Source organism: Mizuhopecten yessoensis, unplaced genomic scaffold (assembly GCF_002113885.1).
Source record: "Mizuhopecten yessoensis strain PY_sf001 unplaced genomic scaffold, ASM211388v2 scaffold6313, whole genome shotgun sequence".
NCBI classification, from domain to species: domain Eukaryota; kingdom Metazoa; phylum Mollusca; class Bivalvia; order Pectinida; family Pectinidae; genus Mizuhopecten; species Mizuhopecten yessoensis.
In genome coordinates, this window is record NW_018406487.1 from 130,116 (window position 1) to 143,280 (window position 13,165).

A 13,165-nucleotide genomic window follows, 5' to 3' on the forward strand; every position below is an offset into this window, starting at 1 on the left:
AAAAATAACAACACTTTGTCAGGACCATGAGGCGATCATTCCTACCAACTTTCAGTTCAATCGGTCCAGCAGAACTTGACTTTAAGTTTGAAATAGGTTTTCAAAATGGCGGCCGTGGCGGCCATATTGGATTTCTGATCGACCCGAAAAATAACAACACTTTGTCAGGACCATGAGGCGATCATTCCTACCAACTTTCAGTTCAATCGGTCCAGCAGAACTTGACTTTAAGTTTGAAATAGGTTTTCAAAATGGCGGCCGTGGCGGCCATATTGGATTTCTGATCGACCCGAAAAATAACAACACTTTGTCAGGACCATGAGGCGATCATTCCTACCAACTTTCAGTTCAATCGGTCCAGCAGAACTTGACTTTAAGTTTGAAATAGGTTTTCAAAATGGCGGCCGTGGCGGCCATATTGGATTTCTGATCGACCCGAAAAATAACAACACTTTGTCAGGACCATGAGGCGATCATTCCTACCAACTTTCAGTTCAATCGGTCCAGCAGAACTTGACTTTAAGTTTGAAATAGGTTTTCAAAATGGCGGCCGTGGCGGCCATATTGGATTTCTGATCGACCCGAAAAATAACAACACTTTGTCAGGACCATGAGGCGATCATTCCTACCAACTTTCAGTTCAATCGGCCCAGTAGAACTTTGAAATGTAAAATGTTAACGGACGACGGACGACGACGGACGAAAACGGATAGCAATAGGTCACTTGAGCTAAAGCTCAGGTGACCTAAAAAGTAAAATAAATAAATAAATCACCATGGCCCTAAATGACCACAGCCGTCGATGGGCCGTTAAACATAAACAAACAGCAAATCGTGTCGGACTCGGGTCTTGGGTGTCTGACGGGGTAATATATGAGGTTGCACTAGTATACAAGTAAGTTTGTTACCTATCATTGTAACACTGTACCAAGGCTAAATCGCGTACATAACGCATGTTTAACGCTACCCAATTGGCTTTCAGTATGTCAGCAGTGTCGAACCAACTGAAATCTTTTTGACCGTTTTTCGATGTTTTATGACGTCTGCCGAATATATGGCATGGCATATATATATAGTTAATCACACATCAAATTGAGAAAAACATTTTCTTGTCGATCAAGACCGTTCCCAGCGATATATTATGAACGGTTATATCACAATCACATGTTTCTTGTGGGTCAGTTTACTAGGGCAACCGAGTTCGTAACCTTGATTATATTTTAGGTGTATTGCCAGACGAGGCTTATGCCTGTGAGCAGATCAACGGTATTTTCCATACCTCCAAATGGAAGGAACAGAATAAATCCCCGATTCTGCAGGGATTCCTCATTAATCGCCTTCTACGTACATGAGAGTTACAGCAAGTATATTCTTTTCTCGGTCCCCGACCTGTCGGGTATATTTGTTAACAATCCACATGCGAATTCCTGTGGTTCACCAGACAACTGTTTTAATTTTGTCATTGCGTGCATACATGTCAATCAATGGAAACTGGTGTCGCATCTAATGCGTATCTCACAAGACGAATCCATGAAAAACTCGTCCCTTTCAAGGGGTTTAACTAATCGGTGTTGACACGCAAGGGTGTGTCGCGGTGATGGTGATCTCAATCAATATTGGGCGGAAAACAAACACTTGCATATGTTTGAAGCGTGTGAACCTGTGTCCTTGTTGGTCGAAAAACATTGTGCATGTACTTATTATTCTATCAGGTATACCTATGCAGGCGCACGGGAGGTATTTTTGTATGCATGTTTCCACATTGTTTGCTGTGTATATTTTAAGGACTAGCACAACTAAATCAGCCAATCAGCAAGTGTTTCATACGTTTGTAGTTCCTATCTGAAATAAGTTCCGGCTAATTACTGAGCCACTGAAGTAGTTTAATAAGGAACCGATGACAGATTTTTAGATGAATGAAATGTACAGGTATTTAACTTTTGAAAAATATATACTTTTGATATATTTTCATGTCTGTGTGCGGATTTGCACAGGGGCAAAATGTCTGGGGGCGTTTCTGTTTTGGGTCACCGGTTTTGCTTATAAACTTCCGGTTGTCAACTTCGTGGCGCTGTGACACTCCAATATGCCACTAAACCTACCAAAAAAGTCATTTTGTAGCCTTTGCAAGGTATGTATTTATGAATCTAGACAGTTGTCACTAGTCTTGAACTTCAAATATTAAAGTTATTAGCTAAAATGTTTGGTAATAACATATAGTAAATGATTTAGTTGTGCGAGTCCTTTTAGTTAAGAATATGTTTTATTTGAAATATAACAAAGATTGTTTGTTTGTTTGATTTTGTTTAACGTCCTATTAACAGCTAAGGTCATTTAAGGACGGCCTCCCCTGTGTGCAAGATGCATGCGTGTATGTATGTGTGTGTATTTTGGGAGGCTGCGATATGTTCTTGTTCGTCTCCTTGTGATAGCGCGGAACTGATGCCGACTTTATAGTGCTACCTCACTGAGACATACTGCCGAAGACACCCAGCAGGACGCCCCACCCGGTCACATTATACTGACAACGGGCGAACCAGTCGTCCCACTCCTAATTTGCTGAGCGTTAAGCAGGAGTAGAAACTACCATTTTTAAAGACTTTGGTATGTCTCGGCCAGGGGACAGAACCCAAAGCCTTCCTCACAGGGGCGAACGCTCAACAAATGGCCAAAAGTGAGGCATTGTCAAGGGAGACATTAGGAAGAAGAAAGTTATTTAGAAAGGAGAGAAGAGATAAGGTCCCAAATTTAGTCGCCTCTTACGATCATGCAATTGGGGGCAGCAGGTACAATTCTTACGCCCTACCTGCAGGGACAATATAACAAAGAAAACTATAGGAATGTGTACTGATATGCCTCCGCACGGGAGGTAGTTTTGTATGCAAGTATCGACTTGATCATCAGGCATATGCATGGTGGCATTTGTACTGCGAGACAAAAGTATGTGGGAGCGGATCGGGATGCTGATGAGGAAGCTGTTCAAGCTCAAAGATGAAGTGGCAGTGGATGCTGGTATATCCTGTGTTAGTACTTTGAGCACACGATGTGTGTTGTTGACAATTTCTGCGCTAACTACTGATATACACAGGTCCTCTAGTGTCTGGGGTTAGGTTTTTGATATCAATGTTTGCAAAGTAGGACGCAGGACTCAATCAGGAATTGAAATAGTTCTTTCATTGTTTGAAGGGTTTTTCCTTTCCATGAATCTCACATTTCAATAGTGACGAAAGGTTTCCTGTTTGTTGCAGTGTGCACATTCTGTGCATTTGACGGTGGTCAATTCTTCATTGAAAGGTAGAATTCGCCTCATGCCAAAGCTGTAGATGTATATTTGTGTGCAGATGATAAAAACAATTGAACTTCTGTTATTCAGGAAACATCACGGTTACGTGTTATGTCAGTCAGTGGCGGAATTTGAGTGATTGTTGCTCCTGGGGAATTGACAGGTGGTGGGTTATTTTAACTTTGCAAAGGATTTTTTTTCAAATAATTAGTTTACCTAAAAGTTACTCTTTGTTCCTATTATCACAAAATTTAATTCAATAAATAAAATCATATAGGATTATTTTTTATAAAATCTAATTTGATTTTGTGCGACTTACCAACATGGATGGTTCTGTAACTTGATTTATTGTTTTCTCTTTGGCGGTTTGGGCAGTGCTGGGTGGCTTCATAGCAAAATCAAGCTTTTTCTACACAACTGTCAGTTCCGTGCCGTTGTCAACTGTTACTTCAGTCTTGCCTTTGTTTGGGGTGAGTTTGGGATTAGTCAGTTTCACAGGCGATTTCATGGTCAGGCTGTTTGAAAAGTTTCTGGTCTAAACGACACAAAACGCATGCAGGAATCTTTGCTTGTTTGCATCATCCTGTCGAAATAAAAGGTTAATGATGTCCGCACTCTGTATATAACCATACCGAGTGAAGTGTCTTGTTCGTCATGGGATTTTCTCTTGGTCGCCATCTTCAGTGTTATACAGTTTAGCGCGCGAAAGATGAAAGGCCCGGATGTTAAAATCGGGAGACGATAAATTCCGAGGATATCCGAAATCAAAGAGGCGAGGTCCTATCTTTCGGTTTCGTAAGACGCCGTTACGATTTACTCCATAAACAATGTACAATCGGAAATACATCTCCAAAACATGGCAGAGAAACTCACAGTTCGAGCACTGTTGGGCCTAACCCCCTGACACAGTAACTGCTTATAAGTTTTTCTCCATAACTACACCTTTCTGTCAGTCCTGATTTCTATTTTTGTTTCATCAATAAATATGATATTTGACCAATTATTATAACTGTCCAATGAAGTTTTGTTTGACTAAAATGAAGCCGCCGTTCCCGATTCACAGCAAAGATTTCCAGCTTTACTGACTGCTTGACATACCGATTGGTACAGTAGCTTTCCAGCTTGATCCACTACAAGCATTTGGTCCATAGTCCTCCAAATTAAAACGGCAACTTTTCCTGGCTATGATAAGTTCTCCGCCAACATGTTATGTTCATGGTCCCCTTTGTTCTTAATATGGTCCGCATGGCTCGTGCATTAGCTTTGTGTTCCCCATTTTTTGTATCATGGGTAAGCAAATTTTTAACAATACTTGTCGATAGTCTTTTACATAAAAAAACAACAGTGGTAGTTGTTCTGAACTCTTTCTGTAGCCTTTTTTCTTCCGGTTGGAGAGCTTTTGATTAAAGCGTTTTGCATAAACAAATCTTCGGATTCTTTTCATCCATTTCAATAAGACTATCATCTACAGGATCATAAGAATATGAAACGGTATCCTTGTTTTCATCTTCACTGTTGTCATCAGTCATCAGATACAGAAGCATCCGCATCATTCCCATATAAAGTCATCACATTCTAATCGGCAGCTTTTGTGTCGTCCCCCTCCATATCTTCCTCACTCTCGGGTACATAGTCATCATCTTGTCCACCGTCATCCAAGAATGAAACTTCCACATTTTCATCATCAGCTTTTTTGTCTTCCCCCTCCATATCTTCCTCGCTCTTGGGTACATTCATCATCATGATCATCAACTTGTCCACTGTCATCCGAGTATGAAACTTCCACATCATTATCATCAGTTTTTCGAACAACACCTGTAAAAAGCCTGTACGTGGAAGCAAATGAACCATCCCTTTATGACCTAAGAAAAAAACTTTCATTACAATTTGCAGCTCAATTAAAATCAAACCCTAAAAATCCTGCTTTCAACCAAGTATTCAACCCCAAATACCAAAACATATTTACGCAAAACCAAAAACTTCTGCCAACATTTGGTATCCGGTTTTGGTATTTGGTACATTTGGTATAATATCTTTTATTATTTTAATCCCTTTTTTTATTATCTACACATACAATGCGAATGCTTTTAAAATCAACCATTTTATCTGATTTTATCTTCGCTACTCACATGTTTGTTAAAAAAATAAAATAGAAAAATAAATCACCATGGCCCTAAATGACCACAGCCGTCGATGGGCCGTTAAACATAAACAAACAAACAAACAAACAGTAGTCTGACATCCTGTTTACAACAACATGCATTTCAATTCAATACTGTATCCCGTTTCTATTTAACTACCTAATAGGACCAGTGCTTACTTGCCATATCACGAAAAGGCGACTTTTTAGCGAGTAATCGCCCCTGAAATAAGCGCCGTCTCTGAATTGAAAGCCTGCCATCCTCAATAATTCGTACGCATTTCGTTCCGATTTCCGCTGCTGTTGCAGAAATAAAACAAAACATTAGCTATTACGACTGGTTATGTATTTTCTTAGATGTATTGAATCAATTTATGTAATGAAATCTCCATTGATTTGTTATTAACACCGTATTTTTATAATTTCTCGCTTGTAGTCAGAGCTGTTTTGATTGACAAAATCTCGAGTAAACCGATGGTACCTGCCAACGAACGACGCGTTCAGGGAAACCCTTCATCCATTCTATTATTACACTTGGTATGACGTATAAGGGATATTCATGTAAACATCCAATCATCTTTCGCCATTTATAGTCCAAAAATAGAACCGTATTTATTGGTTAGAATCTCTTCTTCGCTTCACTAGTGTACACAGGATTTACTACCCCTACCAATTAGTTCCGGGCTACATGTACATGAAATAATGGAAAGAGACGAAACCAACAGCATGGATTTAATTTGTAAACAATTAATACTGATAAAAGGGACTCTCCTTTATAATATAAACATAGCAATATTATTTGTACATGTATTTAATATGTATTATTAACCGAGATCTCAAAGGAATCTTGGCACCCACCACTGAATCATCTATGTCAATCCTATGAAAAACTGATCTCTTTCCTTCTTAATCATTTAGTACTTTAACAGAAATAGCAGTAACAAACGTCAACTGTCAAAATTCAAGCGATAACAAGAATTGTTACAGACAGACCACGGATAAAAGGCAATTTAATTAGCCCATCATGATCATATGATGATGACATTGGGCTAAAAACATAACATGAAAATGAAAGAAAACAAAATCTCAATAAAAAATAAGATTTATTCAAAAACAATTGATGACATGCACTATCTGTGCCGATTCATTTCAAGTAAATAATAAATTAAAAACAAAACAATTAAAAAAGTATAAGAACAGAAGCTAATTAAGGAATAACAAATTAATACATAATATCACACCTTTCATGAAAACACAGTAAAATTATGTATTTTCATCCTCGTTTCGAGCTGTTTTAGTAAATTGTTCATACTTATTCGTATCAGGTTCAACATAATTGGCAGGGGCATAAAAATATAGTGTCTTTTGTATCGGGCCCTGACACAATTTATTCACACATAGTCTATTTAAGTATATGTAATAGTTTTAGTGTTTGCGATCTTTGTACACACGCTTCTTCCTTTTGTGTTTTGCAAGGAGAACAAGTCTGTTTTGTTTTTCCATTACTTGTTTCAAGGCAGAAAGGCCTCTGTGATTTGTTGCTCTGAAGTAACTTTTAGTAATTATATCATTCATTTTCTCAAGCCCCTGCTGTGAAAAACTTATCAAGTTTCCATGAAGCTGTATTAACTCGCTGACATGATAGCGAAGGGTGTGTATGTAGGGAGTTATGTCCCTACTCTGATACAAGGCAACAAACATTTTGCACCAGTTTTCAGATTTTGTTTGTATGTCATCTGGGTTTGGGAATGCAGATTTCAAAAGTGCATTAATTTCTGAAAATGCATCCCATAATTCTTGTATTTTGGTGGCTCTATCACTGTCAGGAATGAGATCACTAGCCTGAAACTTGGCCATTAGTGTCTGTTTCTCTGGACCTGTTAAGTCTCTATACTCCAACTTTCTGGTTTCCTTGTTGATAAACAGTTCAAATGAAATGCCCATTTGCTGCAATACATGCTCTAATGCAGATACATGTTTGACTTTTTCTCTGTCTAATTCAACAAATGTTGTCTGCTGTGAAATATTATCCAATGCTCTCAGCTCTGAAACCAACAGATTAAAAAGTTTGTCAGTTATTCTTAGAAAGAGATGTAAGTGATCCAAGACTACTTGAAAAGGAGTGATAGATGGAAACAGAGGCTGGTTCACTATGGAGTAGCAATATTTTTTTTTCTGCCTCGAGGACAGATTACTTGCTGTTGTATCCACAGGCACAGAACAAGTATATGATAACCTTGCTCCAAGAGCTGGGTCCTGCATTGACCATTGTTTCTTCAGATCTATCCTCTCCTTCTTGTCACATTTACAGTAAATGCAGGAATGTGTAGCTGCGACAAAAGATATGCCGACGGCAACTAATACAAATTTGTAGTCACCACCTAAGTAGATTGTTACAGCAAATTCTCTATCTCCAACCTTAAGCTTACTTCCTTGTAACTCTGCCACTTCACGCTGTAAATCACTCAGAGCCATTTTAAGTTCAGCATATTTTTCTTTTGTTTGAACAATGCATAAAGGATAACATGTCTGGTGAGCTAAACCTTCATTAACAATATTGAAAGCAAAATTGACAACATGTAATCTTTTCCCTACTCTCGTCCCATCACCAGATATTTTCACCTTCAAATTGTTACCAGGAACCATATCAGTGTTTTCTAACATTAACTGAGTTACAACATCAATCAGCCTTTCTTTTAATGACTGTTGTGCACCAAGTCCATCTGGTGTATTCCTAATATTAAAATTCTTGTTTAAGTTTTTAATATAATCTGTAATGCTATGAGCACGAGGCATGCTTTTAAACAATGAACTCAACTCATGATAGGCTTCCTGTGACACATTGAATGTATCTAAAATATAAAGCAACGTATTGACTCGATCAAGCTCTGTTTCATCTACATTTTCAACATTGTTCTCATCTGCCTGGAAAAGATCAATAACATCCTCTTTTCCATTTCTTACCACTGTTACACTAACTGGTTTACAACCACTGAGTTCCAAGTTTCCTAGAACATTTTTAAATTTCTCATTTTCTATTTTCTTTACCTTTCTCTGATAAGAACCAGAACATTCTTGTAAAGGTTTTCTTTTTCTACTACATGTATTACCATTAGAATCTTTCTGATCACTTTGACACTGAACAGTTTTCTCACTATTTTGACTATTTTTTAAAGCATTTTCTAAAGTGGCAATTTTGTTAATCATTTTTTGTTCTTTATTTCTGGTATCAGTGACAAAGTCACAAAACTTCTCTTCAATGACAGTTTTATCTTCTTCACATTTTTTTAGTTTGTTTTTCATTTCTTCAATTTGCATTTCAGTTTCATGGGGGCCTAAAGGCACATGCCAGGAAAATTTGCACTGACTAATTGAATCTTTGAACCGATGAAACTGGTTTCCACCTTTCACTTTGGCTCGGAGACCACTTTTTTTGAGTCTATATAACTCTGCCCTTAAAATATTAAGGTCTTTGTTATTTGCTTGAAAAGAAAGTGTTAGCTGATTTTCTAATTCAGTTTTGATTTTTTGTACAACTTCTAATGTCAGGGGTTCTTTCCAGTGATCCTCTAATAAGGAAAAAAGAGTTGATTTAGATAAAACAACCATATCTACTTTCTAAACAGTTAACAATCTTACAGCAAATATGTTAAGTTTAGTGCAAAGATTTTGAAAAGTTTTTGTAGCTCATTGAAATCTATTAATTATCAAATATGGATACATTTTGTATGACTAAAGTTCATTTGCATTCAAGAGTTTTTGATGATTGTTGTTGTTGGATGCCATTTTCACAAAAGAAAAAACCAGCTGCATGCCCCTATCCAGGGCATACCTTTCAATGTGGTCAGGATAAACAAGGAAATCATTCAGTGGTTTCCTGGTATGTAGATAGAACTTTACAGTTGCTGTCTTTACATAAAAATTATCTCCCTCTTCATTCAGGATCCTATAATCCCAGCCTTCACCAAGCAATATGTTTAAGCGGTTTCTGCTGCTGATTCTGAACACTGTTTTTGTTCTTGTAATTTTGTAGGGCGTCCCACTATTTGAGATTTGACCAAACTCTTCTTCTGTAACAGGGACTTTTACCTTTACAAGGCTATCACACTTTCCAGGGGTTAAATTTTCTTTGATAGTTATTGCCAACTGGTGGGCAAAGGATGAAGTCTGGTGAGGAATCCTCACAATTTGGTCTGCTGGCACCTTTTTATCATGCTTCCTGTTCCATCCTGAAAAAAAAAAAACATTACAATACTGATATTCTCTACTGGTAAATAGTACAGACCAGAGGATACATGGACATTTTCCTTCATACCATCAGATGAAGATGTACCATCTCCACTGTTTATGGTGGTAGCACAGAAATAAATATGAATATCAGTAAATAAATCACATTAAATAAACAACAAGAGGTTGTATGAAGGTCATTATATACCAATCCATATATCAAAAGTAAAGATCAACAAACTATGCCTTCAATGACCTTTAATAACTGGTGACCATCAATTTTGCTGTACTAATTCCTACTCAATACTGACCAATTTAGCCATAAGAAAATATATATCAACAAGACAATGCAGCAAATTACAGTCTTCCACCAAATGTGGCCATCTCACCAATATGAAGCTGAACCACAAGTATGAAGTTCCAGTGTGACTTTTAGTGTATGAGATAGAACATAGACAAACCTTTTCTTTTGTATAGGTCAAAATGTAGGCCAGAGTGAACTACTTTTGAAGCATGACAACCTGCCTCACCTTGGTGAACATATACCTTAAGTATTAAGTTCCAGTGACTTGTATTGTATGGGATAGTGCCTGAACAAGTTACATGTAGCAGTAGGGCAGCCGGACACAATGTAAAACTATACTAGTCCCCCTTTTCCTGGTGAGGGACTTATAAAGAAATACATACTTTGACATACATGACCTTGACTTATGACACAGTGACCTGGATTCGTACACTGCACACTGCCTTTCATAAAAGTTGCATCACAGCTAGTATTTTTTGGGGGTTTCAAGGTAAAGCAATAAGCCAATTTCAACACATAGACATGAAATGGGGCTAAAGTTATGGCCCCAGACAAAACACTGACTGTTGATCTCAATGTAATTCTGCCTGTACAAGTACAATTTTAGCATGAACTGAACAGTGGTGAACAGTCTGAACACCTACCCAAGTAATGGACTTTCACATATCCTTCTTCGCCCTCATCTATCACCTCTACTGGATACAGACCAGCACTCCAGGTTTCTTTTGTTTTTCTGACATGGCTTGATCGGGGCAAATGTGTGCTGTTTAACTCACTGGAATTAAGACAATATATAATTAGAAAACATCTGTATACTAAAAGACATATATATATATATACAAATTAAGAACAAAGCATATGAGACCTAGTTTAATAATATCAGCTTTTGTTTTGAAGGTCATGTTAATGTTACAGCTGTGTTTGTGATGTAGTAGGAAGAGGAATAAAGATAGTGCTGGGGTTTGAACCCATGACCATTGGCTCTCCATTCTGATTCACTACCACTGAGGTAAAGAGAATTTCCATTTAGCACTGCAGTAAAGTGGCAGGCCAGGAACTTGATGATCAAGGGTTCAATCCCCAATGGGAGCACACCTAATTCTCTCTTTCTTGTACAAATATCAGTAGTGTCTGTGGCCCTCCCTGTGATGACAGCAAAGTTAGAGCCTTGGTTGTTGTGTTCATCCTTACACATTTAGAAAAAAAGGGGTGTGGGCTGGCTGGAGAGCCAATGGTCATGGGTTTGAACCCAAGTGACGGCAATATCATATGTTCAACACTATTCAGATACAGAGATTTTATTCTGACTGTAGGAAAAATATCCTCTGCTGTCAGCTCAATTGTAAATTTTGCAACAGTAGTCTACATGTAGTTGGCTTAAAATATTACAGCTAGAGGAAAAAACAACAAATTACAGTGTTTGTATTGGAATTCCTTACATGAATTTTGCTTATTAATAATAAAGAATTACTCAATAAGAAGTTAATACATAGGTAATTAGGGCCTATATGAAATTCAAATTTAAAATAGGAAGGGTCATTTCAGTTTTGAGTGGCGGCCAGACCAGCGCACATTAGGATTATCATAATCCTGGTCATATCAGTCTGCATACCAGCCTATAGCAGGGCTTTTTCTGACCAATTTGGGAAGGGGCCTTTTCACTCTATTTTGGGAAGAAAATAGATGTTTTGGGAAAGAAATTTTCAGGTGTAAACTACAAATTTTGGGAAATTGTCTAAAATTTTAAATAATTTCCATTGGGAATGGGGCCCATGATCGGTCCCAAAAAGGCCTCAAAAAAAGCCCTGTATAGTGACAATTTGAAGACGACGAATGAACTGTCAGTTTTGAATAACCAAGATGATTCATTGTTACTCAAAGATCAATCAGAGGCGCAATAACAGGATACATCGTTCACAAAGTTGGGCCATTCTTAGGTAGTTTTTTCCCACAACACCGGATGCAGCATACTTTCAACATTTCCATTGCAATTTATAGGGCTTTCAACTGATGTAGCATACATTATACATACTTCGTGTCTCAGTAATAGTTTATTAAACACAAAGACACTATACTTACACTGTACTTACTCATATGATCCGACTATTTCACCGTTTGGTCTGGTGATGCGACGGCTGCGGGACGCCATTATTTTGTTTCCCATGCTGTTTGAGAGGGGAGAGAACTCCGTAGATCACATAAGTTGGAAAGAGCGAGTTTTCGTGATATGTCCTGTCAGATCAGACAGGTACTCTGACCAATATTTCATTTTTCGTGTACATGTGTTGGTGGTATTGACAGTTTGTGGACAAAAAAATATTTATATTTGTGTTCCACAGGATGTCCGACTATACAGGTTGCACTGGCTGTATGATTGAAAATATCACAATTTCTTGTGTCACTAAAACAGGTTTTATTCTTTGTTTTGCAGATTGCACCTTGCAGCCTTTCCTATCCCAAGGACGAGAAAGGAAAAAAAGTGGTTGTAAAACCATGCAAGACTCGACCAACATATGGTGAGTACCCAGGTAGTGTCATTTTCCGATGTAAAAGCTGAAGTATTTATCAGATGCAGAACTGTTTTGTAAGGGAAATTCTAGCTAGTTTTTAAGAGTTGCTCAAGAATAACAGAGGTGTACAATTTTTATCGGTGGAGAAAATATTGGACAGATCCAAAAAAATATCAATGTTTTTTTATCGGTAACATTACCATAAGCAAAAATAAGAAACAATGAAATATGTCAAGCATTCTCATGTTATGGTAGACAGCTTTTAACAATAGGTAAATCATAGTCAGTTCTATTCAAATGTCAATCGGGTTATTATGTGGCTTTTTATCCATGCTTGAATAGACAGGCGAATGGATCTGCCAAACTACACCACTGTCATTGTTGATGGAAGGGAAAGTTTTGGACAGATTCATCCACCTCTTACAGACTCCATGTGAACAAGAGTGAATTGATTGAAAGACATAGGTCAAGGTTCATTGCCCGAAATTGTGCGAGTCCAAGGATCTCTGATGCCACAAGTTCAACTATGGCCTGACATACTTAAAACCACAGTACTCCTCCGATGGATATGTTGCCCGTATCTTGACAACAGCACATGCAGGGATCACCTTTCGATTCCTTTTCCAAAGGCGATGCCATATCCACCGAGTAACGATGTATCTGTATAGTCTGAGGACGATAAAATGCACAACTATTAGACAC

General features: G+C 37.9%; 1 protein-coding gene across 1 annotated transcript; it reads right to left on the reverse strand.

The window, feature by feature from the left end:
* Nucleotides 1-9,154: 9,154 nt before the first annotated feature.
* Nucleotides 9,155-12,180, reverse strand: LOC110451958. The gene is made up of 3 exons (XM_021500197.1): nt 12,044-12,180; nt 10,598-10,728; nt 9,155-9,651 (listed from the first exon to the last, which is right to left on the reverse strand). The coding sequence occupies exons 1-3, from the start codon at nt 12,115-12,117 to the stop codon at nt 9,155-9,157; spliced, it is 702 nt and encodes a 233-aa protein (XP_021355872.1). The 5' UTR covers nt 12,118-12,180.
* Between the last annotated feature and the right edge of the window lie 985 nt (nt 12,181-13,165).

What these genes read in the sequence shown, in the direction of transcription:
- LOC110451958 (XM_021500197.1), bottom strand. Translation starts at nt 12,117, where the DNA reads ATGGGAAACAAAATAATGGCGTCCCGCAGCCGTCGCATCACCAGACCA. An exon ending in GAAATAGTCGGATCATATGA is followed by an intron (nt 10,729 to 12,043) that starts GTAAGTACAGTG and finishes TCTTAATTCCAG; the next exon opens with TGAGTTAAACAGCACACATT. An exon ending in TGTGAAAGTCCATTACTTGG is followed by an intron (nt 9,652 to 10,597) that starts GTAGGTGTTCAG and finishes TTTTTTTTTCAG; the next exon opens with GATGGAACAGGAAGCATGAT.